We start from the raw sequence: 27,534 nt of genomic DNA on the forward strand, positions 1-27,534 counted from the left end.
TTGTGGATGACATGATTCTATATATAGAAAGCCCTAAAGAATCCATCAGAAAACTATTAGAAATAATGAACAACTACAGCAAAGTTGCAGGGTACAAAATAAATGTACAAAAATCAGTTGCATTTCTATACACTAAAAACGAACTAGTAGAAAGAGAACTCAAGAATACAACCCCATTTACAATCACAATAAAAAGAATAAAATATCTAGGAATAAATTTAACCAAGGAGGTGAAAGACCTATATACACTGAAAACCATAAGACATTATTGAAAGAAATTGAAGAAGATATAAAGAAATGGAAAAATACTCCATGTTCATGGATCGGAAGAATAAACATAGTTAAACTGTCCATATTACCTAAAGCAACCTACAGATTTAATGCAACCCCAATCAGAATCCCAATGACATTCTTCATGGTAATGGAACAAAGAATCCTAAAATTTATATGGAACAACAAAAAACCTCAAGTAGCCAAAGCAATCCTGAGAAAAAAAGAACAAAGCTGGAGGCATGACAATCCCTGACTTCAAAATAGAATATAAAACTATAGTGATCAAAACAGCATGGTACTGACACAAAAAGACACACACAGACCAATGAAAGAGAACTGAAAGCCCAGAAATGAAGCCACACATCTACGGACAGCTAATCTTCGACAGAGGAGCCAGGAACATGGAGAAAGGAAAGTCTCTTCAATAAATGGTGTTGGGAACACTAGACAGCCACTTGCAAAAGAATGAAAGCAGATCCTTATCTTGTACCATACACAAAAATTAACTCAAAATGGACTGAATCCTGAAACCATAAAACTCCTAGAAGAAATTTAGGCAGTGGACTCTTTGACATCAGTCTTAGCAGAATCTTTTTGAATACCATGTCCACTCAGGCAAGGGAAACAAAAGAAAAAATTAACGAATGGGACTACAACAGACTAAAACACTCCTGCACGGCCACGGAAACCATGAATAAAACAGAAAGACAATCCACCAACTGGGAGACAATATTTGCAAATTGTATATCCAACAAGGGGTTAGTTTCCAAAGTATATAAAGAACTCACACAACTCAACAACAACGACAAAAACAACCCAATCAAAAAATGGGCAGAGAATATGAAAAGACATTTTTCCAAAGAAGATATACAGATGGCCAATAGGCACATGAAAAGATGTTTAGCATCACTAATCATCAGGGAAATGCAAATTAAAACTACATTAACATATCACCTTACACCCATCAGAATGGTTTTAATTACCAAGACAAAAAATAACAAATGTCGGAGACGATGTGGAAAAAAGGGAACCCTCATACACTGCTGGTAGGAATGCAAACTGGTGCAGCCACTATGGAAAACAGTGTGGAGATTTCTCAAAAAATTAAAAATAGAAATACTACATGACCCAGCTATCCTACTACTGGGTATTTATCCAAAGAACTTGAAATCAACAATCCAAAGAGATTTATGCACCCATATGTTCATTGCAGCATTATTCACAATAGCTAAGACAGAGAAGCAACCCAAGTGTCCTTCCATGGATGAATGGATAAAGAAGATGTGGTATAAATACACAATGGAATACTTAGCCATAAAAAAAGGACAAAATCATCCCGTTTACAACAACATGGATAGACCTTGAGGGTATGATGTTGAGCAAAATAAGCCAGACAAAGACAAACACTGCTTGATTTCATTCATATGTGGAAGATAAACACACACATGGATAGAGAACAGATTAGTGGTTACCAGAGGGGAAGAGGGTTGGGGAGTGGGCAAAAGGGGTAAAGGGACACATGTATGGTGATGGATAAAAATTAGACTTCTGGTGGTGAGCACAATGCAGTCTATACAGAAATTGATAAATAGTAATGTACACCTGAAATGAGATGATGTTATAAACCATTATGATCTCAATAAAATGATTGAAAAAAAAATACTTCACACCCTGGTACAGCCTGGGCCCTGACCAGCCACATACCAGACGCTGGCCATAACTAGCAGGTTGAAAGTCATGGTTGTGGGGCTGGCCCCTGGCTGAGTGGTTAAGTTCACAGCTCTGCCTCCACGGCTCAGGGTTTCGCTGGTTCGGATCCTGGGCGCCAACATGGCACTGCTCGTCAGGCCATGCTGAGTCTGTGTCCCACATGCCACAACCAGAGGCACTCACAAGTAGAATAGACAACTGTGTACTGGGGGGGCTTTAGGGAAGAAGAAGGAAAAAAAAAAAGATTGGCAACTGTTGTTAGCTCAGGTGCTAATCTTTAAAAAAGAAAAAAAAAGTCCTGGTTGGCTGCTCATCAGTGCAGCCTTTTCCTCCCAGTCCCTGGCGTCACAATCCCTTCCCGCCCCTGGATGTGGGCTTCCAAGTTCTGCTTTAACCCCTTTCTGTGGCCTCTTCCTGGGTAAGTTCAACTCCCCACTCCGGTCCCCACAGTGCCCCAAGGACGCCCTGTGTCTCCAGCTGCTTATTGAAAATTGCTATCTGGGTAACACACAGGACTTTTAAACTCAAAAGTTAAAAATCAGGTGCCTGCCCCATGGCCGAGTGGTTAAGTTCCCCGACTCTGCTTCTGCGGCCCAGGGTTTCCCTAGCTCACATCCTGGGCACCGACACGGCACCGCTGGTCAGGCCATGTTGAGGGGGCGGCCCACATGCCACAACTAGAAGGACCCACAACTAAAATATACAACTATGTACTGGGGGGATTTGGGGAGAAAAAGCAGAAAAAAAAGAAGATTGGCAGCAATTGTTAGCTCAGGTGCCAATCTTTAAGGAAAAAAAAATTTTTTTTTTAAATCATACTCGGCATTTTCTCCCCACTCTCTTCCTTGGCCAAACATGAAGGACCACAGGCGCCCGCACACACGCGCACCCCCCACCCCCAACTGATAGGTCAATTTTTCTCAAACACTCCTCCCTTTGACTGTCTTTGACTCTTGTGACACCAAGCTATTCAATGCAGATCTCGGAGATTACTTACTTTCAGTGCTTCGGAAAAATCTATGAAACAAATCTTGAGATCAATTCGCTGGGATTGGAGATGGGGAAATGTCTGCAGGTGGACGTTAACCTCTCCAGGCCGCGCCTCTGATGGCCTATCCCTTTCCCAAGGCTCCTCTGCTAGCCCACAACGCTCCTCTGAATCCTTTAAATAGAACTCTGGCTTCCCCATTCACCTCCTCTCTTAAAGGCAATAAAGCCTGAATAGCAAAGGTTACCAATCCGTGAAAAGTGCCTGATAGTAGGTTGCAGGCAAACTCTTTTTTAGACACCTGATTTCAAACAACAGGTGCCTATGAACTGGGGGCTGCCATCAGCAGTCTCTGTTCCAGGCTGGAGGTGCCCAGGGAGCGACTGCTGCTGCCTCCTCAGGGGTGAATGTGACATTGACGCCCTACAGAATCCACACTGCCAGCTCCCAGGGCCCACCAAGTGTATTTTCCTACTCAGTGCAGTGATCAACCGAAAGGTGCCCTCGGTACAAGACCCCCTAAGCTGCCGCCCACCACTACAGCCGCACTGAGGTGTTCCCAGGGCAGCTGGCATAAACCGGTGGCTCCTGCGCAGCACCGCCAGCTCTCTCCAGGGCCTGTCTGCATTGCTTACTCGACTGCTTCAGTTCCCTGAGATCCGATCAGACCCTGGAGAATGGACTCGTGTTAATCAGGCTCACAGAAGTGGGCAAACCAACAATTAGCTCTAAATTTACAAGGGGGGATTACTGTGCCTTTGTAATGTCCAGAATGTACATCTTTACCATCTTGAGCACCAACGTTCCTCGCAAACTGCCTAGATGTCAGAAGGTGAGCTAAACAACATTTCCCAAAGTGGACTCCTTGGAACACTGGATCCAGAAGATCCTTCATGAGAGTGTTCTGTGGCCAAATGAAGCTGGCAAATATTCCATATCACGGCATCAATCTAAAGAGTCCCAAAGCTCATTATAATAATAAAGGCACTGAAAAGTCCTGCAGTGGAAAACGGCTAACCTTAGCATTTCTCTAATATATTTTACCACTGTAACGCTTTAGTAATTCTTTACTAAAGTTGCATCCTAAAACGCAATTTGGTAAATTCCGCTCTAGACAGATACTGCATGGGGTGTGCCTCTGGGCACAGCCACCTCTAGCAAATCAGCTGTGGCACAGCGAAATCATTATTGGACCGGGAGCCCTGGTTCTGGCTTAGTGCTCTGACCTCTCCAGGCCTGTTTTCTCAGCTACCAAATGGAATTAATAGTACTGTTGTGAGAAACAACTGAGACATTATCTGTAAAAGCATTTTATAAGGTGCTCTAAATATGATTATCTGCTAAGGATATACTTCTTGCTGTATAACTCCTCAAAATGCATTTACAAACGCATGTTTTTGTTCATTCTTTCAACACCCATGCCTTGAGTACTGGGCAGTAAGAGCTATGACCTGGCTTTCAACCTGAGGAAGTTCATAGACAGAGGTCAACTGGGGTCCACTGCATGTGGCCCCTAAGTGATACATCACAAGGAATTCTGGTGGCGCTGAGGGGTGCCTTACCAGAGAAAGGAGGGAGGTCAGGGAAACCTTCACAGCTGACACCATGAGGACCCCTGAAGGATCATTAGGAGGGCTGCATGTACAAGGGGAGTGAGACCTAATGCCACAACGCTATAATGTGGGGAGTACGGCAAGAGCGGGCCCAGCGAAGGCTGGCTTCCTGCGCCGCACGCCCTTGCACAGAGGAGGAAGGAGTCATGTTTCCTCCAAGCAGAGGAGGAGGACTGAGCCTGGTAAGGAGCTGTCTCTGGAGCATGGAACTCCTCTTTGGAGGGGGTAGTGATCCCTGAATTTGGAGAAGGGGAGGGGTAAGGGTGGTGCTGGGAAGTTATCTCTAAACCACCAGCACAGAGCAGGGCCCCAGAGGGAGTCAAGCTCCTCCAGTCTGCCCCTCATGGGGGCCAAGTGTGGCCATCTTAGGTCTCTTTCTCTACTCAGATAAGCTGTCTGCAACACAACGGCCCCAGACAAAGGGGGTCCTGGCAGCAGGTTGGCCTTCTCTCATGTCACCAGCCTCAAACTGCTGAGAACAGAGTCCCCAAACCCCAAAGCTCCTGTCAACCGCCAGCCTTCTTCTCCAGTCCCAAATGCAAGGGCCCCTCACTGTCCCAGGGCCCTGTCAATCCGGGGCCATGCCCTCTATGGAAGTGCCAGAGCACTGGGAATGCACGGGTGTTCTGGAGATATACTGGAACCTGAGCAAAAAGGAAAATGTGCACCTCTATGTACACTTATCAAAATATTCTCCCACATTTGAACTAGGTAAAAAGTTAATAAAAGCTCTAGTCAAAAACCATGACTAGATACAAAGACAGCCTGGATAATCTGTCGTACGCCACTGTCAACCCTCATAAGGCCCCAGGAGGGGACCACACTGAGGGAGCCTGGGAACTGTTCCTGTCGCACGCACACCACTGATGCAGGGTGGTAACAACATCCCGTCTTTATTTAAAATGTTGACAGTTTACTCATCGTGGATTCTTTTACATTAAATTTTATTTTTTAAAATATAGCATTAAAACACTATTTCTTAATACTGAGTGCCGCCAAGTGTTTATTTTTGCTACAATATTTACAATGCCCTGTTGGCCGAAGAGTGCTCTCAGGTTTCCTTTCTGATGACAGCACGTTCCTAAGAACCCCCAAGGTGCCTGGAACCCTCAGTCTGCAAGAAAGCGCGGCTCCGCGTGCGCCAGGGCTGCGCGCGGCCGCCTCCACTGCAGGAGAGCCCCAAGGACTGGCGATCTCCGAGAGCGGCGCCTCCGAGGCCCCAGGGGGCCGGTCTCGCCCTCCATTTCTTGGCAACATATCACAGGCTTTAAAGCCGAATTCTGCAAACCCTGCTGTCCGCCGGCCGTCGAGGGGCGCCCCGTGACGGGGGGGGGGGGGGGGGGGGGGTGGAGGGGCGGACGCCTCGCTGATGAGAGCCGAGGCCAAGGGTGGAGGCCGAGCCCAGAAGGGGGCGGGGAGGCCTCAAAGTGGGAATGTGGCCCCGACCCTTCCCGGCAGGAACCCAGGGCTCCTCCTCCGCCTGCGGCGCCGCCATCAATCACCGCGACAGCCCCATCGCCCAGTGCCGGGACTCACCGACCCTCCTACCGGGGCTCCTCCACCCGGGGGAGGAAATCTCGGGCCGGAGCGTCTACCCGGTGCACTGACTAGGCGCACGGACCGGATCTGCGCTGGGCACTCGGGCTGTGCTTCCCTGGTCTTGTCCCCGCGCACAGGCGCGGGGCGCACCTGACACCCTGTAGACGTCCCCGCAGGTAGAACTCGACAAAGGTCCCTACCTCCTCCTGCTCCCGCGCGCACGCACACGCCCGTACCTGTGGCCATCCCGCCGGCACTCTCCGGCAGCCCCTCACGCCACCCCCGGAGAGGTCAGCTGAGGACACCCCTTGACCCTGCCTGGACCAGCGGCCGCCCTGCAGCGCCCCAAGGTCACCCTGTCCCTGTCCCGGTGTCCTCACTCCCTGGCGCTCCCTCCCCCACCCGTCCCCACGACCCCCGAGGACGCTAGCTCGTTCTCTTCCCCCAAGTCTCCTCCGGAGGCAAGGCGAGTGCGAGGAGCAGGACCCAGAGCCTTGAACGCCGCAGAGCCCCACCCGCGCCCCAGAATCTCCCTGGAGGATGGGTGCGGGCACAGGGGGTGGGGTCTCTGGTGCCGCCGCCCCTTACCTCGCGCAGGCCCTCCCCGCAGGTCGTGGAGGCGGGGGCGACCGGCGGCCCCGCAGACTAGCGCGGGGCTGGGTTTCCCAGCCCGGGAGGAGCAGGAGGAGGAGGAAGAGCAGGGGAGGGGAGGAGGAGAAGGAGGAGGGGAGGAGAAGGGGAGGAGGAGGAGGGGAGAAGGGAGGAGGAGGGCAGGAGGAGGAGGGGAGAAGGGAGGAGGAGGAGAGAGGGGAGGGGAGAGGGGAGGGGGAGGGGAGGGAAGGGCTTTGTGTCTGCCTCCGGCCCTCCCTCGGCTCCAGGGCTGGCCATCCCCCCTCCCCTAACACCCCCCCCCCCCCCCCCCGAGCTCGGGGAGGGGACGGGGCGGGTGAGCCGAGGGAGCAAGGCAGGCGCCTGCGCGCCCCGGGGTCCGGCCGCCCCCTCCTCGCGTACCGCCCACCCTCCGCCCCTCCGGGCATGCAGCCGCGGCGCTTACCGGGTAACCGGGATCTCGGGCTGCAACGGAGAAAGCTGGAGCGGGAAGTTTATCTAACCCGGAGCAAACTTGGCTGGACCGGCTCCCGACCCGCCTCCTCGCCACCGCCCCGCTCTTCTGCACTCCACAGGGAGGACCAGAGTTTTGTTCTCGGGGATTCCTCCCTGTCCCCTTTCTTTCCACTCATTACAGAGCAGCACAGACGCGTGCGCACCCCTTTCCCGCGACGAGCCCGCCGCCCGCCTGCAGCGCCGGCCGGGATCGGGAGGCCCGCGCGGCCCCGGCCCTCGGCGCCGGCCTCGGACACGCTAGGGGCCTGGGCGGCGGCCGCGGCCCCGCCGCGTGCTGTTTTGCTTCATCCTCGCTGGAAGGGGGCCGCCCGGGTCGGTTTCTGCGTGTGCAGGGCCGCCCAGCCCCGCCCGGGCCCGAGGGACCCGAGCGGCAGGGAGGCGGGAAGTGCTGTGGCGCTGCGCGGGGAGACCTTTATAACCGCGAGGGAAGGCGACACCGCGGGCGGGCAAGCGGCTGGCGTCTTTTCTTCCGAGTTCAGGCCGGTCCCTGGTGAGCTGCTGAGCTTTCCCGCTTCCCCTCTGGGGAGAGCACCTTCGGAGAGAAATATCCAGCAGTGTTAGAGTTACCCTTGTTGCCGGTGTCCCAAAGAGAGTCTCAGAGACACCTGTTTTGGGCAGAAGCAGAAAAAAGAAACGGACAAAGACCTTATTTCTGTTCTTGTTCTGCTTCAGACCAGCAGCCGAAGAGACCGGGTTTTCCTTCGTGGTGCTCTTGTGAATACTGCCTGCTAAAATCCCAAGATTGAGTTATCATTTACAATCAGCTCAGCTGGCAGGAAAGCATACAGCCGCTGCACTTCTCTTTCTGTTCAAATCGCCGGTTCAATAAAAAATCGAGCCCGTGCACCAGGCCGCGCTCTTCAGGCTTGGGATGCGCTGAGAAACAGGAAGGTCTCCCGGCCCCGGCGGAGCTGCGGGCAGGGGCAGGGGCGGGAGACAGGGTAAACCGTGAACATCCATAGTTATCCGGGATATTAGAAAAGGTCAGTGGTAGGAAACAAAGGAAAAGGCAGAATAAGGAGGCCGAGGAGGGCTGGCGTCCCGTGCAGGGTGTGGAATTAAGTGGGTAGGGTGGTCAGGGGGGGCCTCCTGAAGGTGGGATTGGCGCGAAGGCCTGCGAGGTGAGGAAGGGAATACCTGGGGAGAGCTTTAGGGACAGAGGCTTTGAGGGGGCGGGCAGGCGGTGACAGGGTCTGATCCACAGTGCTGGAAGATGAGGCTGATGTTTGTGGAGAGCCGGCTGTAGGGGCAAAGGTGGACACCCACCGGGAAGCTGTGGACGTAGTCTAGGCTGGAGAGCACGGTGGCGCAGAGCAGGTGACAGCCTGGAGGAGGAGAGAAGTGGTTGGATTTTTATTTATTTCAAGGGTAGAACTGTCAGGAATTCCTAAAAGGTTGGATATGTGGGCAAAAGGGAGGGTGGACACAAGCAGAACTGGCCCGACTCCCCTGCCTCTTTTGTCCCTTCTTGGTCTGCAGATTGACTCCATTTTATACACAAGAACCCCAGGTAAATGCTGAAGGTGTAGAGCCTCCGCTCCTTTCTTGTTTCCCCTTTTCTCTTACCACTCACCTTCTTGAAAACTTCCGTGTCTTTTGGACATTGCCCCTTGGATGGCCCCACAGACTCCTTCTGTTCCAGAACTTGGGGCCCATTTGGCCCTGTCCTCCCCCAGAAAAACATCTTTTACTATAGAGATGGATTTGGGGGTTATTCTTTCAAAACTGAGTAGCTACTTTGAGCCAAGTGCTACTGTAGGCAGCAGGGCTCGAGCCCGGAACCAGACAGATGGAGCACCGTGCTCTCAGGGAACTCACATTCTAAGGGGGGAAACAGGCCATAAGCTAGGCAGACAAGGAAAACATGTGGCACGGGTGATGTTAGGTGCTGGGGAGAAAAGTTAACCTGGGGAGAAAAATTAACCCGGGAAAAGAAAGAGAGGGTGCTGAAGAGGCCGCAATTTAAAACAGGTGGTTGGAGAAAACTCCAGGAAAGAAAGACAAAAATGCCAAACCTTGGGCCCTCATGGACTTACCTCACATTTCACAGGTTTGACCTCCCACCCCAGGATCCCTGAAGACTGAAGTAGCCACTCCAGTCAGCTGCAGAGGTCACAAGCGCTCTGGAGACACTTTTGCCAGCTGAGGACCAGCTAGCCAAGAAAGTGTCCTTTCTAATGAAGTTATTTCCCCTCTAAAGTACACCAAGCAGGTTTGGTCTGGGAGCGTCACCCTGAGCTGGCAACTCAGCAATTTAATTCTCTCCTTTATTGAGCAGGGCAAGTAGAGGTGCAGGTCTTGTGCACATAAAATGACGTGAAAAAGGTGGTTTATACTCAGGTCTGAGCTGTAGAGTAGTCACGGTAATTGCGGTGATTCTTTTCTTTATTGCTCTGATTGGTCCTGGGTGATGTGACCTTGCTCAGTCCCCACAGCCCCCTGGGAGACAGGTGGGGAGTATCAGTGGATGGTTCACTAAGTCCTGATGATGGGACTTATGCAGGAGTTAGAAATACCCATCGCCCCTTTGGTGTGAACCAAAGATGAGGTTCACGCAGAGGGAGGTGCTTCTTAACAGGAAGGGGCGTTTGGCCTGGATACATATTCTATTTGTTTTTTTACGCATATCTTTGTTTCAAAATCAAAAAGAAAGGAATCAGTGATTATCTCTGGAGTGTGAGATTATTGGGACTTTAACTTTTCAAGTTGTATGTTTATGAACTGTCTGAATATTTAAAATGGTGCGTTACTTTGTTAGTCACAAAAAAGTATTAATTTTTTATATAAAATTAATACATAGAATTAGAAGTACAAATGTAAAAGCGAACTTACATATAATCACCTGATATTTCAGTTTTTTCTTTGACTTTGGTATTTAGATCATTTAAAAATTTCCAAGTGTTGAGGTCTGTTGTTCTTTAAATTTTTATTAATTTCTAGGTTTATTGCATTGTGGTCAAGGAGTGTAGCTTCTGTTATTTCTGCTTTTTGGAAATAGTTGGGGCTTTCTTTGTGACCTACAATATGATCCATTTTGAAAAAAATGTATATGTTTATCAGAAAAGAATGAAGGGGCATATTAATACCCCCCATAACCTAGTTCTATAATTAGCATATAATAATTGTTAAAAAACTGTTTATTAGTGAACTTGAACATCAATTAATTAAATGCTAATTCATCTTTTATATTTATTCTAATTCTCTATGTCATTTACTTTTACTGTTTTATTCTCCAGTCTCCTAATTTTTTTTTTTTTCTTGCAGGGAAATATTCACCATGAGCTAACATCTGTTGCCAATATTCCTCCTCTTTTCATTTTCTCCCCAAAGTCCTAGTGGTTGTATTTCCTAGTTGTAAGTCGTTCTAGTTCTTCTGTGTGAGCTGCCACCACAGCATGGCAACTCACAGACAGGTGGAGTGGCTCCTCAACTGTAAAGCGAACCCTGGCCACCAAAGCAAAGTGTGCCAAACTTTAACCACTAGGCCATCAGGGTTGGCTCTGGTCTCCTAATGTATATCCTGCTTTATCCCTTACTCCCCTTCCCAAATAAAGCGGACTTACAGCAGATGTGTTAACATCTTCCATTTCAATTGGAGTCCTGAGACGTTTTTCTTTGAATTTTCAACCCTTTGTATGCTAGCATTTTCGGGCGGTGTTACCCAGTACATGGATACTGATGTGTGCTATAATTTCACGGTGGGTGGCATAGTTATCAGTGTAAAACTTCCTTTGCTCCATTCAGTGTGTTGGCCTTGATTTATTCTTTGACCGAAATTCATATTCTGATCCCTGCTGTCTTTATGTTTGCATTCATCTGATGAATTTTTGTCTGTCCTCTTCTTTAAACCTTTCTGCATCATTTTCTTTTAGCTGAGTCCTTTTGAAGCAACACATACCATAATTGAATTTTATTTTTAAACCCAACTGATAAATTTGGTTTAATTTCTGCCATCTTGTTTTATGTGTTGGGGTTTTATAAAACCCTGCCATTTCCTAAGTTCTATGCCTTTTGGTTGAACTGACTGTCCCTTATCTCTTTCTATATTCTCTAGTCGTTTGAGAAGCACACTTCTTGTTTTAGCCGTAGTGGTTCATGCCTTTCTTTATTCAGTGTGTATTGGGTGGCAGGCACTGTCCTAGGCACTGTGGATATATGATAAAAGAGACAAAGTCTTTCTCTCAAGGTGCTTTCCTTCTAATGGGGGGACAGACAATAAACACACAAGTACATAATTATTAAGATATACAGGGCATGAGGCGTGCCATGGAAATATGCCAGAGGAATGTGAGGGAGGGTGGCTGGAGGGCCTATGTCATTGGGTGATCAGAGAAGACCTCCCTGGAGGACGCTACATTTAAGCTGATTGATGACAAGAGACAGAGGAAGGTGGGTGGATTGAAGGTATACTATTGAGGGGGTTCAGAACACACCACCCCAAAATATGCCTATTTGGCATATTGTCTATTTTGAGCTATAGGCACTTGCAAAACAACAGGTGCAGGCAGGGCACTGTGACCTCCTATTTTCTTCCTGAAAGCAGGAGATAAAACTCCCCTGTGAAGGCTACCCTCCCTCTGCCAGGAGGAAAGGAACATTCTCATCACCGGAGACAAGGAGTTGAGGCCAAGAAGAATCTGTGCAAACACGTCTTATGAAAACAACCCTTCTGTCCCTTTTGCCTCTTTGGTTATTTTTTCCCCGTTCACTACACTTTGTTCAGCCTAGTATATAAGCACCAAGGCCTAACAGCGTTTTGGGTCTCTGTTTTCCTGTGAAGGCTCCTGTGTCCATGTAAAAATAGAATTTGTATGCTTTTCTCCTGTTGATCTGTCTTATGTCAACTGAATTCTCCAGTCCACCAGTCCCGCCAGAGACTCTGAGAAGACAGAGGAAAAGTGTGCCTCCTTGCACCATGAAGGTAGGACAGCCTGGGCGCGCTCTCTTATATGTCCCTCCTGTGCGACATTTGGATACAATTTAGATTACCCTTTAGTTGAATTTAGCCATCCATAAATTTACTAAACTTGGAGGGTGACTTAAAATAGTAAATACTTGTTTACATTGACTGAAAAAATATTGTCTCCTTTGAGACTGTGAAAAATCAGAAGTTATAATGGAACACTTAGGACAGTGTTTTTTAAAATGTGTGTGCACGTGCGTTTCCCTGTGTGTTTATACCCCGAGTCTTTCCCACATAAAAGGACGAGTATTGAGGGCTTGTGGAAGAAGTGCTTGAGGAGGAAAGGGAAGGAGGAATCCCACGTTGTGCTGGTTTTCGGGTGAGCCCCTGGGTGACAATGGTGCCACTTACTGGGTTGGGAGCAGTTTTGAGGGGAGGGGAAATAAAGAGTCCTGATTATCTTTCATTTATTTTAAAACTGCCTACCTTGACTACCAAAACAAAAAATCCACAGCTCTGCCCATGCACAATATGGAATTCATCATGCTTTCTAGTTCCTTGCTCAGCCCCCTTATTCTTTGTTTATGAACTCTGGACTGTAGGGCAGAAATTTCTATTATTGAATTATTATTTTGTACTATATGACATCTTTTGAGAATAATTTTATATCTATTCAGATTTTAATTCTATTTACAACAATTATTCAGGTTTAATTATCATGTCTTTGCTATTCTTAATGATTTACATTTTCATCAGCTAGAAATATAGCTTAAAATATTGTAGCTCAGCTGGAATATAGCATATTTTTTCAAGGACGTAAGAGATCTAAGTTTGCTGAGCATTTCTGTTTCTGAGAAAATCTTTCTTGCCTCTTTACACACAGATGTCTGTAAAATTCTTGTCTACTGTGGTAGATTGTCTGCAAAGATGGCCCCCGACAGTTTCTCCCATCCTACTATGCGCATACCACTCTTCCCATCAAGAGGTCAGTCCATTTCCCTTCTCCTTGAATCTAGCCTTGCCCTCTGACTTCTCTGACCAATGGAATGTGGCAAAAGTGATGGTATGTGACTTGTGCCTTAGGACTTTAAAGGCCCAGCAGCCCCCATTTTGCCTTCATGGGATCCAACACCATGTAATCTTTGGACAGGCTACTGAGTGACGAGACACCATGTGGACAGAGTCGTGACAGCTTGCAGCTGTTCCTGCCGCTCTGGCTGAGGCTACGGGCGTGTGAGTGAAGCCATCTGGGACGAGCCAGCCCTGACTGAGCTCCTCGCGGAATGCAGCCATGTGGGTGACCCCAGTGGACACCACATGGAGTAGAAGAGCCAGCAGCTGAGCCCAGCCAACCCACACAGTGATGGAGCAGCAGCGACGGTTGTTGTTTTAAATCACTGAGTTTTGGGCTATTTTGTTACATAGCAATAACTGATACCATTTCTCTTCAAAACTCTGTAGACATTACTTCATTACTTCCTGACATTTATTCTTAATGAGAAGAAGTCTAGGTTCAGCCTGATTTGTTTTTCCTCATAATTATAGGCAGGCTTTTTTTAAGACTTTTTCTTCATCTTTCTAATTTAAGCATTTTTCCAGGATGTGTTGGAGTATGAGTATGAGTATTTTCATTGATTTGGTATACAACAGATTAAACATTCTAGTCTCTAATGATTTCTTTTGCAGCTTTAAAAAAATTTTGCTTTTTCTTTCTTTTTTTGGGGGGGGGGAAGATTAGCCCTGAGCTAACATCTGCCACCAATCCGCCTCTTTTTGCTGAGGAAGACTGGCCCTGAGCTAACGTTCATGCCCATCTTCCTCTATTTTATAAGTGGGATGCCTACCACAGCATGGCTTGCCAAGCGGTGCCATGTCCGCACCCGGGATCTGAACAGGCGAACCCTGGGCCGCCGAAGCAGAATGTGCACACTTAACTGCTACGCCACCAGGCTGGCCCCTAAAAAGGTTTTCTTTATTGATATCTTTGTTTACTGCTTCTGTTCTAATTGTTCTGATTTCTCTGTCTAGACACAGGTCAGCAAACCATAGCCTGTGCCCCAAATCTGGCCCACTACCTATTTTTATTTATTTATTTGTTTAACTATTTATTTATTTTTTAAAGATTGGCACCTGAACTAACAACTGTTGCCAATCTTTTTTTTTTCTTTCTGCTCTTTTCTCCCCAAATCCCCCCAGTACATAGTTGTGTATTTTTAGTTGTGGGTCCTTCTAGTTGTGGCATGTGGGACGCCACCTCAGCATGGCCTGATGAGTGGTGCCATGTCCGCACCCAGGATCCGAACCAGCGAAACCGTAGGCCGCCCCAGTGGAGCGCATGAACTTAACCACTCGGCCAAGGGGCTGGCCCCTACCTATTTTTAAAATAAAGTTTCATTGGAACCCAGCCACACTCGTTTATTTACTTATTGTCTATGGCTGCTTTCATACTTCAACAGCAAAGTTAAGGAGCTGCAGCAGAGGCCATCTATATTAAGCGTGTCTTTTTATTCTGATGCTTCGACATCTTGGGGCCTTGCTGACACTGGAAGGGACTGTCCCTCCCGGGGTTGGCTAATTCCTGCAGATAGCAAACCACTTGCTCACTGAGCCTGCCTTTCATATGCACATCCACTAGTCCAAAACCCATAGCCCAACTGCTTCCTTTATCAGACTCTCACACTTGGGCCACTATCCCTCTGCCCTCATCACCCCAGGGCCAGGTGCCAGGCAACTAGGGACAGTCCCTAGGCCTCAGAGCCCACTGAAATGATTCACACTAGCCAATTGTAAGCCAGCTTATCCTGCCTCACCTATTCCTTCCAGAGGAAGCCACAATAGAGGCTCTTGCCCATGTTCTCCTCTGGCTCCCTCTGCCTCCTCACCAACCCTGGTGCTGCCCCACAGGTTCCTCTGTGGCATGGCGTGCCGCCTCCTCTTGGAAACTGTAAGTTACAAACTCTCTTTGCAATGGCGATCCTCTCCTGATCTGCTGGCCTTGCCAAAGCTGGCTAATAATAAAAGCTGTACTTTAAAGCATCACCTGTCTCACAAAGCCTGAAATGTGTACTGTCTGGCGCTTTAAAAAAGTTGGCTGACCCCTGCTCTGGGCCACCTACAATCCTTACATCACGTCACCCTTCTCTGTATTACTCGTCTTGGCTTCCTCACCTGCCACTTGCTCTTCAGCCTGCTCTAGTCTGTCCCTGACGTTAGGTGGAAATGGCTTTTGTCAAAGTCACATTGTCAGGATGTAGCCAATTCTGTGGTCACTTTACTCTCTTCATTTTACTGCATCCAATTTATTTCTCTCATAAATTAAACCACATTTTCTCTTGGCTTCCACACCAACACCACGCTCTCTGGATCTGCTCCTCTGCATTCTCCTTTGGTGCCCCCTCCAGTGTCACCAGACTCCAGCAAGGCTTCCCCTCCCCTCCCTTCTCCTTTCTTTTCCCGTCCTCCCCTCCCTCCCCTCATCTCTATACATATTCACTCTCTTTGGGTAATTTCTTCCCCTGGCTCTAAACAGTGTATCTATACCAATGATCACAAATCTGTATCCTCAGTCCTGACCTCTCACCTTGTCTCCCAACTTCTGTACTCAACTACCATCGTACCTCTTATATGCTTGGGGAGATGACAGCTACTCAGTGTTCTCATACAAAAGTTAGAACTCCTGATATGCTCTCCCAAAACTTCCCTATCTCTGTGTTATCCTGAATTTCCTGCGTTTTCTTTACTCCCAACTACAAACACATCACTGATGTCAGCCTGCTCTCCCCACAATGTGTAACCTGAATCTGTCCTCTCCTCTCCACCTGCATGCCACCAACCTAGGCCACCACCGCTCCACACCCTGCAGTAGCCTTCTAACTGGAATCTTGCATCCACTCCTGCCCCCTACTGGTTATTCCACACACAGCAGGTGGAATGATGTATTTAGGAGGGACGTGGATCACATCGCTCGCCCTCTCACCCCACCGGCTTCTCATTATTCTCAGAAGAAATCTAGTCTTTCTCATGGCCCACAGGCTCACACTCTGGCCTGTGCCCGCTCTTTACTCATCTCCTGCCGCTCTGCTTCGGGTCTGCCTTTTCTTCCCGTTCCAGCTCCTGAGCCTCCACGCTAGCTGCTCCTCTGTGGTCCCCTGCGTATCCGTACCTCTGGCATACAGCACAGTCTTGAAGGTTTCATCTGCCTGGAGGTATTTGTATTATGTCCTCACAGTTCTGTGTCAATTTGGCTAGTTACAAAGTTCTAAGTTCAGAGTTATATTTATTAATACTTCAAAAGTATGATTCCATTGTCTTCTTGAGCCTCACACTGCTGTTGAGAAGCCTGGGGTCAGTTTAATTTTTGCTTCACTGTAGGTGATCTGCTTTGGCAATGTGGAAGCTTAAAAGTAATAGCTTCGTCTTCAATGTTTTTAATTTAATTTAAATTCCACTATAACGTAGTCTAAGAGTTTTTCTTTATCTACACTCTGTGTGTGGAGACTTTCATCTTTTCTGGTTCTATTCTGATTCTGATTTCTTAAATAATAATTTAAGCACGTTATTTCAGTTCTTTCCTCCTCTCCTTCTGGATCTTCTGTGGCCTGAATCTGCGCATTTACTTCTGTCTTCCGTAACTTTTGACTTCTCCATCTTCCGTCTCTGGTCTCCTCGGCTGTCCTCTGGAGGAGGTCCGGATCACACCTTCCGAATCCTTGGTCCCGTGGCTCTATCCATCTGTTCTTTATTCCAGCTATCATTTTCTATATTCACATGTTCTCTTTTTCATATCTAATATTTCTACTTGTTTCCTTTTTGTGTGATCTCTGATTCTTATTTCATCTGGCTGAATACTTCCCCCACCTTCTTAATATTTTTATCATGTTTATTTAAAATTTTTGGTGAGGCCATTCCAGTAACTCTGCTTCAGGTGGTATGTTGTTATATTTGCTGCCTTTTTGGCAGTTGTACTCCTCAGGGACATAACATTTTGGTCCGAGAACTCACAACATTCTGAGGGTACTGACTATTCTGACATATATGTGTTAAGGAAGGTCAGAGCTTAGCTCCAGTCTGTGTTGCTCCATGAGTTTAAGGATATGTTTTCTACTGCTGCATAACAAGTGACCAGAAATGTGTTAACTTAAAACAGCACGTAGTTATCATCTCACAGTTTCCGTGGGCCAAGGGTCCACGCACAGCTCAGCTGGATTCTCCATCCCTTGGGCAGACAGTTGGCACACAGCAGAGTGAGAAGCGGCCATCGTACACTCCAGCACCCGCATCCTCTGTGTCCCTACTCACCTGCCAGATGTCTAAAGGCAGGGACTGTGATCATCCTATACATCTTGAGGATGTCTCCTACTGTCCCAACCTGGCCCCGTCCTCAGCCTCTGCCCGTTTCCAAGGAGCTCTGGCTGCTTGTCCTTGTTGGAGCTGATGTTTCACAGGGAAAGCCCTGCCCCACCCTTCTGCCTGCCTTCTAACTTAGGCCGTCAGCCCAGCCGCATAAGAGCAAATGGGAGAAGAAGTCGCAGAAGTCTTGGTCTCGCATGTGTGCCCCATCCCCGTTAGACAGTGCCCCTGACCACCCAGTGTCCAAGCCTCCTCCCACAAACTGGCGGCCAGCCCTCATCTTGGCAGAACCACAGGCAGATCTGGTCCCATCTTGGGTGCACGGGGGAGGGTGTGCAGGTGCCGGGCCGTGGCTTTGTGGCCCTGGCACTTCCAGGTGCTGCCTGGAATGGATCTCCCACAGAAACACTGTTTCAAAGATGGCACACTTGGAGAGTTCTGTTTGTTCTGTTTGTACAAATGGCCCCACCTGGAAAGGGAAACAGAGGGCTTAAACAGTGTTGTGAGATTTTCCCATGTTTACCAATAGTTTTAACTTTTTCCTGTAAATAGTTAAGGTCCAATCAAAGAGACCTGATGTGTTGATAGACTCAGTATTATTTCTGTGTGGCTGTCTGAATCATCATTGGATTCGTTTCTTAGGGCTGCCGTAACACATCACCACAAATGTGGTGACTTAAAACGATGGATACGTATTCTCTCACAGTTCCAGAGGCCAGGAGTCCAAAATCACTCAGAGTTGGTTCCTTGCTGGGGGCTCCAGGGAGCATCTGTACAGGCCTCTCTCTTAGCTTCTTGGAGGCTGTTGGCAGTCTTGGCATTGCTCAGCTGTGGCAGCATCACTCCAGCCTCTGCCTCCGTGGTCACATGGCATTCTCTGTGTGTGTCTGCATCCCAATTTCCCTCTTCTTATAAGGACACCAGTTGTTGTCTTAGGGCCCACCCAAATCTGTATGATCTCATCTTAACTTGATTATGTCTATGAAGACTCTATTTCCAAATGAGGTCACCTCCACAGGTAGCAGAGAATAGGACTTGAACATATTTTTTTGAGGGGGGACACAATTCAATCCACAACGATTATCAAAGTAAGTTAAAAGAGAATAGGGGCTGAGCCCATGGCCAAATGGTTGAGTTCGCGTGCTCCGCTTCGGCGGCCCAGGGTTCACCAGTTCAGATCCTGGGTGTGGACATAGAACCACTTATCAAGCCATGCTGTGGGGGCGTCCCACGTAGAACTAGAATGACTTACAACTAGGATATACAACTGTGTGCTGGGGCTTTGGGGAGGGAAAAAAAAAGGGCAAGACTGGCAACAGATGTTAGCTCAGGGCCAATCTTCCTCACCAAAAAGCTTTAAAAAAAAGAATTAGAATAGTGACATGTGACAAATGTTATTTGAATAATGGTGTAGTGAGATATTCCTAGGTTTACCAATAGTCACAACTTTTTCAAATACAGAAAGACTGGTTTATACTTGGATTACTGAAAAATGGAAAGATAAATGTTTTCACCTCTCTTAAACTCCTAATTAACACATGCAAGTGGAAAATGGGGAATAAACACAAGTAGTCCTTTACAAGAAATGGCAAAACAAACATAGAGAAATCTTATTCATACAAGTATGAAAAAATCAGTTTCTTTTCTTTCTTTTTTTTTTGAGGAAGATTAGCCCTGAGCTAACATCTGCTGCCAATCCTCCTCTTTTTGCTGAAGAAGACTGGCCCTGAGCTCACATCCGTGCCCATCTTCCTCTATATGTGGGATGCCTACCACAGCATGCTTGCCAAGCGGTGCCATGTCTGCACCTGGGATCTGAACCAGCGAACTTCCAGCCACCGAAGTGGAGTGCACAAACTTAACCGCTGTGCCACTGGGCCAGCCCCCGGTTTCTCTCTTTTAAAAAGATAACCAGAGTTTGTCTCTTGCTTCATTTTATTTTAAGGTTAAAAATTTCATTGAGGGAAAAAATAATATTTGAGAATGAACTTTTCTTTTCAGAATTCTTTAATTTCTTTTTTAAACCGTAGAGTCCCCTAAAATAGAAATTAGCGCTATAACATACAGGGTTTCAATTTTACTTTGTTTCATGCATGTATTACACTTAGAGTGAGAAACATCACAGAACTTTAAATTCAACTGAAAAATGAAACAGAAAAATTTTAAATCAACCCAGTCAAACCTTCCTGCTTCATTCTGACTTGTCTGTGGAGCACACTCAGCTTGACCATAATTTGTCAGGTAAAAAAGATTGCCTAAGGTTTGGAGCTTGTTACCCAGTCTCATAGCTCACACTGTTCTTTCCACAGTCCTTGTATACACCTGTAAGTCCCCAGCTCCTCCAAATGCTCTTTGACCCAGCTTCACCATCTCTCTGGTTCCCACGCTGATGAGTTCATACAGCTTAAACCTACACTTATTCCCTTATTTTATTTTTGAACGAGAGTCATTTTGAAAATCGTTTTGAATATGTACTTGACACACTTTTGGACTTTGTATCCTTGTTTTGGTGGTGGGATATAAGCAATTATTTGTCAAAGTGCCAGTGGTGTGCTTTCTTGTGTCAGACCCTTCTTGGTCCTGGGGAGAGGCCATGGACCAAATCCTCTCTCTGCTTTGCTCTTATATGTGGGTAGAATGACATAAACTGCCAGAATAAAATACTTTATTTGTTTTCATCTTGTGCTTTTTTGCAAATGGAATTCTGTAGTGATTGCTTTAAAAAATAGCTTTTGTACAACAAGGGGAGGGGATGAGATGAATGTGAATACCAAATAATTGAATCTGTGGTACTTGGAGTGGTCCCAACGGCTGTGAAAGAGGCAGTTAAAACCCCTTCCCAGTTGTGTTGTTTTATTTCTGGATTGGGGGTGCTAAATAGCGAGGGGAGGAGGAGTAACCGGAGGTCCCTAGGAAAGGAAAATCCAACCCTAAGGAAAATTCAGGGCTGTTTGTGCTAAACATCCAGAATTTGGCACACAGAGAGCTGTGATTAAATTACTTTCATGAGCTGCGGAAGGAGCGATTTTCATTCTCACTTACACCAAGATGACCACACTGAAATGACTACACAACACCACCAACACAACAGATGACTGTGGGTGCTCCCCTGGGCGAGGAGATTATCCCAGCCTCCCCTGCCCCGTGGGCTGAGCCATCTGCTGCTCCTCTTCCTGGCCGTGCTTGCTTCTGGCTTCCAACCTCACCGCCAGCCAGCTGGGGCCCAATTATCGTTTCAAAAATTACAGCCTAAATCTCCTCCCAGTGGGACCTGTCCCCACACTTATTACAAAAAATTACTGTTACATAAATCACTCTCCTCCTTGTTCTATTTTCTGCCCCTTTTTGCTAAATTCAATGACCTTTTTGGTTGAGCATTGTTTTTTCATTGCCTCAAAGGAGAAATTTCTTATCTTGCAAGTGAGGCAAAATCTTGTGGGGCTTTAGAAGGCAAAGAGGAGAATCAGATCCCAATTCATTACGGAAAGGAGACAGGCCTGTTTATCAGTAAAACGTAGGAATTTCCACTATTAGTCAGATATCTGGCAGTGTGTCTGACATGAGTGCACGTCTAAAGAGTGGGGTGAATTTGAAGACCAGGTGAGATCCACCCTGAGGTACATCTTGGCCTTTCAGTGGAACGCTCTGCAGTTACTCCTTTATCCCCATCAAAATGAGGGCTTATTGGGACTAAAATATGACTCTTTTGCCCTCCAAATTCACGAGTCCATCCTCAATTTCAAATGTGTGTTCCCCATAATCTGTGCCTGTCCTACTTGGCAATTCCTGTAATGTACACTGAAGCCAGTGACAATATAGAGTGACCTTCTAGAAAAGGGTGTCTGTGCAAATGGTTATGTGTCCTCTGGAGAGCAGATAACTACTCACAGAGTTTCTCAAACTCAAATGTTCACACAAATCACCTGGAGACCTTGTTAAAATACAGGTTCTGATACAGGAGGCCTGGGTGGGGCCTGAGATTCTGCATTTCTAACGAGTCCCCAGGTGATGATGTTGCCGCTGGTCTGGGGACCATACTTTGACAACGGCTGCTCTAAGGCATACCTCCTATTTCTGGGCAGCAGCCTCATGACCTAGGTCAAAGCAGCGGGGCATCCTCTCTCATTTCTGGAAGAAACTCTATGATCTGTGTTGACCAGGTCAGCCCCTTAATATTCTCTACCAGCTCTGTCCAATACTGCAGCCAGTAATCACATGTGGTTCTTTAAATGTAAATTTGAATTAAAGTTAAAACAGATTAAAAATTTTATTCCTCAGTTGCGTGAGCCACCTTTCAAGAGCTCAACAGTTACATGTGCCTAACAGCTACCCTCTGGGACAAGACAGACGTAGGACATCCCCATCACTGCAGAAAGTTCTACCTGACAATGCTGTTCTAGAGGAATTCCACAAATCTCTCTTTCTAGTCGAATCTGCTAGTTTGAGGCCCACTCACACTTTGAGTAGCCAAGACCTACAGAGCACACAGCATTCCTTTTTGCATCTGCCCAATAAAATATCCCGAATGGTCTGATTATAATTCCATGAGCTGTGGTTCTGAGCATGGACACATGTAGAAATGCCTGGACAGCCTGAGACAGGTAACTAGATAATCCAGATCAGCATTATAGGGGAGGCATTGGTAGTCATGGATGCACCCCAGGTGATTCTAATGTGGGACCGTGCTGAGGAATCGCTGCTTTGGCCTGAAGTTGGTACCATGACCTGCACTGACATAGAGGGAGGAGGGTTGGGAAATGTTTTCTGGGCTTGTCAAAATACACGAACCTCAGACAGGGGCGGGGGAGGTCTCTGAACAGCCAGCAGAAGACTGCGTGCTTCCGTCTACTCACAGCTTTTTTGGTGCTCCCATATTCAGGTGAAGTCTCTGAGAAACAAGACTGCAACTTTTAAAAATTATTACTAAATTCTAATAGGGACTAAGAAAATGAAGCATCTTCACTGTGGAGTTCTCATGCAAAAAGAGATATTTTGCAGCCATCAAGTGTAAACAGAGTATCCTTTTGACATTTCTTTGCTTTAAGGGTCCCCAAATTGAAACCTCCCTCATTTACGGAGGTAAAGTAAGTAAAGTAAAATGTTTTTATGTTAACACATTTCCTCCACCCATCAGTGATCCTCTGAAGATCCTCTCAGTGTAGCTGTTGCCCCATGGACACCCCTGTCACTGGGAAACAGATGGTGCCTGGGCCAGGCAGGCCCGTGAAGAGAGTTAGCTAAGCAATTTCACCATTAGCCGGCTTGTCTTCCAGCTGGCGACTACCTGGAGGTCAGGAAAGCATGAGGGTTGCTCAGGAGATTTGGCATTCTCTATGCTAGATGCATAAATTAAGAAAATACATGTTATAAAGATTTGAAAGCCAAATGTCCTGGTTTCTGCCTTATGTTCACATAACTACATCGGAAGAACGGACAGGCGATGTAGACAGAACTGCTTAGAAACAGCACAATTACAACAAAGAGAGGTAGCCCTTTCACATGAACTGGCACGTGAGCTGCAGTGATGACAGTGTCCAAATGACGATGTAAGCATGAGCATCTGAGCCGAGTCGTACGTCCACACACCCCACACTTCTTGGAAACGTCACCTCCTTTTCTCTTTTGTCAGGAGCCACTTAGGTCCATGGGCAGCTGGCTGGCTGCTACCACAAATCTGATCTTTTGTCAGGTTGAAAATACCCGGGGGAAGGGGCCTATTTGATGCTGTATCTGTGTAATCCATCCTTATCAATTCAAAAATAAGCCCTAAGACATGTCGAGGGCCCCTGGTCATGTGTGCTTTCCATGACTGACCTCAGCAGTCTATGTGTGGATAGGTCTTCTGAACTGCAAAGCTCACACAGCTGCTTATCCTGGCTCCGGCTGGGCCATCACAAACATGTTTTGTGGTCTACGTCAAAAAAATGCCCTGAGAGCTCCTTAGAAAGCTGCTGACATAGTATTTTACTAATATATTGTGCAGATTTTACCCTTTATGACTATGATTTTCTTTGGGGGGAAAGTCCCAAAATTTAGTAAGAGTTGAACAAAGCACTGTCATTTTTCCCCAAGGAAAGTGTGCTGTGGGAGCATAGACAGACTTTTTTTTAATTGCAACTTTTCCAATTCTTAATAAATATTTATGACATTATGTATTTTTGCCTTGTGATGGTACCTGATTTTGTCATTGTGCTATATCAAATAATGAATTTTAAACGTGAGCCAAGAAAAAAGTAACTCTGACCTTCCAATGGTCCTAAGACATATGGAGCACCCTAAGAAAATGAGTAATTGGTAACCAACAATGATTGCACAATGTTTATGTTATGTGTTGTAACTCTTTGAAATGTCCTTTGTCCCCACATTGACATACACTCACAAGGAAAGTCAACTACATGTCTCCAACTTTGATGTGTGTTAAAATGGCTAGTGGAGCTTGTCAAAGGTGCCTGGTGTCCTCTCCAGGCCAACAGACTCCATGCAGTTGGGCACATTCTACCAGCCCTACTGGAAAGTTCTGATCATGACATCTGCCAAGAGCCACTCATTGTGGCTCACCTACCATGGATTCCTTCAGCCCAGCAGTCCTGCATCTTGTGGAGCTCCTTGCTGCCCAGAAGATGGGTCCTTTTGGGGACTTTTATCAGAGGCCCAGAACTTACACTATGTATGTTCACACTTTGTATGATACTTAGAAGGGATCAACATATTCACAGCTGTGCCAGGCAAAAAGCAGATTCTCCACATTTCCTTTAAAGATGAATGTGTTTTTAGTCTCTGGAACCCTAAAAATTCTCCCTGAGCATGACAACAGATGAGGCTTTGTCAAAGAGGTTTGATGTTTGGACAATGTTCAAAATTATATACATTAAAAGAAAACCCCACAACAATAAAGATGGAATTCCAGTTATAGGTGAACTGAAACATCCAGAATAATTTGTGAACTATTTTATATCAAAACTCATCCCGGGGGCCGGCCCCGTGGCCAAGTGGTTAAGTTCGTGCGCTCTGCTTTGGCAGCCTGAGTTTCCCTGGTTCGGATCCTGGGCATGGACCTATCCACGGCTCATCAGGCCATGCTGAGGCCGCATCCTACATAGCAGAACTAGAAGGACCTACAACTCGAATATACAACTATGTACTGGGGGGCTTTGGGGAGAAGAAGAAAAAAAAGAAAAGATTGGCAATAGATTTTAGCTCAGGGCCAATCTTCCTCACCAAAAATAAAGCATACCTAAAAAATAGAAATTAAAAAAACAACAAAAGCTCATACCAGTCTCACTGTCTTTACATAATATCTATATTAATTTCTAGAGGGAAATCACCTTTTCTCTTCTCTGGTCTAAATTAACAGAATATCTGATCTGGGAGGGACCTCAGGGATCACATAATCCTGCACTCTTGTTTGGGAGAAATTCAGATGTGCGAGGACAGGCCAGGACTTCTGCCCTTGGGTCCAGACCTTGCTGGCTCCTCTGAATTATGGCTTTAACAGGAAGAAGGATACTATTATGGCCACCATGTTATTATCTAGTGTTTGAAAGTCAGGTTAAAAATGTTCTCTGTTTTTACTCTATGTATCACAGAACCTGGGTATGCTGTAGCTTCCCCTCCTTGTTCAGGGGTCTCTTGATGACTTGCGTCAGCATCTTGCTTAGCTGGCAACAAAAACACTTGAGAAACCCACCCCTGGCCAGCTCCAGGCCAGCAGAAAGGAGAAGTCAGGTCAGACTGCCTGTGACCTATGAAAAAGTGCCAAGTGGGAACAGTCAGGACCATCGGCAGATGCAAAACACGAGATTAAAAAGAGGGACCCAGCAGCATTCGAGATGGGACCTCATTACATTCCAGACCACTGAGTCACTACCGGTAACTCTCAGAAGAAACAGATATGTGACGCTGATTTCCCTGACGGGGTGCCGGGGAAAGCTTAACACTCGTGCTAAAAGGCCATCTTGTCCCAGAATTCGTACGTATAAATTGTGAAACTTTCTGAGTAGCCAGTCAACACATGTTAAAATAGAAGAGAGACCTAATTCCTTTCTGAAACAAAAACTAAAATGGAGTTTAAAACTTGAAATTGTATTAGACTCGTTTTGAAAGTAATAGAAACAATTCTATGACTCTCTTCATTCAAGGCACATTAAGAACCAGTGCCTCCAATTAACTGATTTGCCTCATTTATAACAGATGAGTGAATTTCTAGGCATAGATCTCTTGCATGTCTTCAAATTTGTCATTTTTCCTCTAAGATATGTGTTAGTTAACATTTAGGCAGCAGATTACATTCTGCCTGGAAGTGTAAAGACGCTGCCGCCACCACTGAGGGTCTTGGAAATACGAAGACGTACCTTGCATTCAGTGGTAACATGACACAAACGAGGACAGCAATGCTACCTCTTGTGGGAGCACTGGTGAGGTCACCTCGAGGAGCGGAGCCTCTTGGCTTCTTAGTGCATGGAGAGATGTAGGGAGTGACGGAGAACACCTCGTTGCCTTTGGGCTGACTGCCTGTATGCTGGCACAGGCCAAGCATAAAATGTTTTATTTCTGTAAAGGAAGACTTTGGCCTTCCTCCTTACCCTCCCTGCTTCCCACCGGATTATGCATCCCAATATCTAAACCCACTTCCTGACTCTGAGCAAAACTTTTAGTGGATATAAAAATGTGGCTTTTACCACGTCACTTTGGAGCACATTATGTCCCCTGAGGTTCTTGTGGATAAGCCAAGAGCCCAAGCCCGAGTTAAGGTCTGGCCATGGGCACAAATCCCGCTCTTGCCTATCTCTCACCTGGGATCGCAGTCCTTTTTGACGTAAAAGCTGACCTGGGGCCGCCCCTGTAGGTGGAGGTTTCTGAGCCCCAGGTAGGAGATGTGTGGCTGGGGATGTTCTACACCTGTTTCTAAGGCCAGACCATGATGTGGGCGTGTGTGATTGTCTGAAGCACTTGGGCCATGAAGGCCAACTCAGGTGCAAGCCTTTTATTTCTATTCTGAGTCATGATTTCTTTGTTGGATGGATTTGCGTCAAAGTAACATTTTTAGATTAGAAAGTTAGCTATATATGGTTGTCATGTGCAAACGTTCCCGTGTAGGAAACTTCTCCTGTAGTCACTGTTACTTTCTCTTGTTGGAGTTTAGAACCGAACCTTTTTCACCTGAACGAATTTGGTGGCTGCCTGCTCCCATCTCTACTGAGCTAATGCTCCCCGCAGAATCTCTGCTCTCCTGCGTCTTCATCTTAAAACCATTTACTTTGATCTGGTTTGGTTTTCATTTAAAAGTTGTTTTTGGCTGGGGGCAGATGTGCTGCGGAATGATAGAGAATAGATTATTGAAGAGTTGACCATATTTCTTTTCCTACTTTTGCCATATTCATAGATCTCAGTGGCAGTAGAAAAACTAATTTTGAAAGAAATAGTACATCTGTGTGTGTGTGCGTATTTTCCACAAGCTGTAAACCAGTGATACTGGTGAAGGCTGGTGGAGGCAAAATGTGGCTTTCTGGGCAAAGGACTTTATTTACACCAGAGGTTCTCAAAGTGGGACCCAGACCCAGCAGCGGTAGCATCTGGGAGTTGATGAAAAATGCAAATGCTTGGGCCTATCCTTAGACATCCTGAATCAGAAACTCAGGCATGGGGCCCAGAAATCCGTATCTTAGTAAGTGTCCAGGTAATTCTGATGCCTGCTGAAGTCTGGGAAACACTGATTTAGACAGTGAGATGAGTAAATGCATTTTCTTATCTATGATATTGGATATAATATTTAACTTTGAAGCAACTGGAGGAAACAATTCAATCTGATATGACAATCACTTTTTAGATATTCTTGAACTTTAGATATTTCAGAAACTTGTAACCAGTAGACAAAATAAATTTCCCTAAAAATAAAGCAGTGGGCATTTTGGCTCATACTCACTGGTGGTTAGAGTAATGGTGACTGACTGACCAGAGCACAGGTTTAGTGTGCAGCTTTTGAAAAATGAATTATCTTTCATCAGTCATGGGAGAGAGATGAAACATCTGACTTA

The 27,534-nt window shown here is 46.5% G+C and overlaps 2 protein-coding genes across 11 annotated transcripts in view; one reads left to right on the forward strand and one right to left on the reverse strand.

Annotated features, from left to right (window-relative positions):
- RIN2 (Ras and Rab interactor 2) overlaps nucleotides 1-7,309 on the reverse strand; it is a 217,286-nt gene extending 209,977 nt beyond the window's left edge. For 2 of the 7 annotated variants that reach the window (XM_046679289.1, XM_046679278.1), the window contains exon 1: nucleotides 7,178-7,309. Coding sequence is in view for 1 of the 7 variants with exons in the window: in XM_046679271.1 (XP_046535227.1) it covers nucleotides 6,712-7,160 (449 nt within the window). In the remaining 6 variants the exon portion in view is untranslated. Of the gene's footprint in view, nucleotides 1-6,711 lie in introns of all 7 variants that reach the window. The other 5 variants (XM_046679290.1, XM_046679277.1, XM_046679271.1 and 2 more) reach the window with 4 other exon arrangements.
- On the forward strand, nucleotides 7,156-13,949 carry LOC124248794 (uncharacterized). Of its 4 annotated transcripts, none has more exons than XR_006891146.1 (4): nucleotides 7,156-7,738; nucleotides 12,029-12,530; nucleotides 13,035-13,136; nucleotides 13,235-13,949. XR_006891146.1 is itself a non-coding variant. In XM_046679299.1 (2 exons), the coding sequence occupies exons 1-2, from the start codon at nucleotides 7,159-7,161 to the stop codon at nucleotides 7,992-7,994; spliced, it is 654 nt and encodes a 217-aa protein (XP_046535255.1). In that variant the 5' UTR covers nucleotides 7,156-7,158; the 3' UTR covers nucleotides 7,995-10,840. The 4 variants fall into 4 exon arrangements, 1 of the variants encoding a protein (XP_046535255.1); XR_006891147.1 differs by having other exon boundaries at nucleotides 12,029-12,169; XR_006891145.1 differs by lacking the exons at nucleotides 12,029-12,530; nucleotides 13,035-13,136; nucleotides 13,235-13,949 and adding exons at nucleotides 7,921-8,231; nucleotides 9,299-10,840.
- Nucleotides 13,950-27,534: the final 13,585 nt, after the last annotated feature.

The sequence above is a fragment of the Equus quagga genome, chromosome 12, assembly GCF_021613505.1.
Source record: "Equus quagga isolate Etosha38 chromosome 12, UCLA_HA_Equagga_1.0, whole genome shotgun sequence".
Classification (NCBI taxonomy): Eukaryota; Metazoa; Chordata; class Mammalia; order Perissodactyla; family Equidae; genus Equus; species Equus quagga.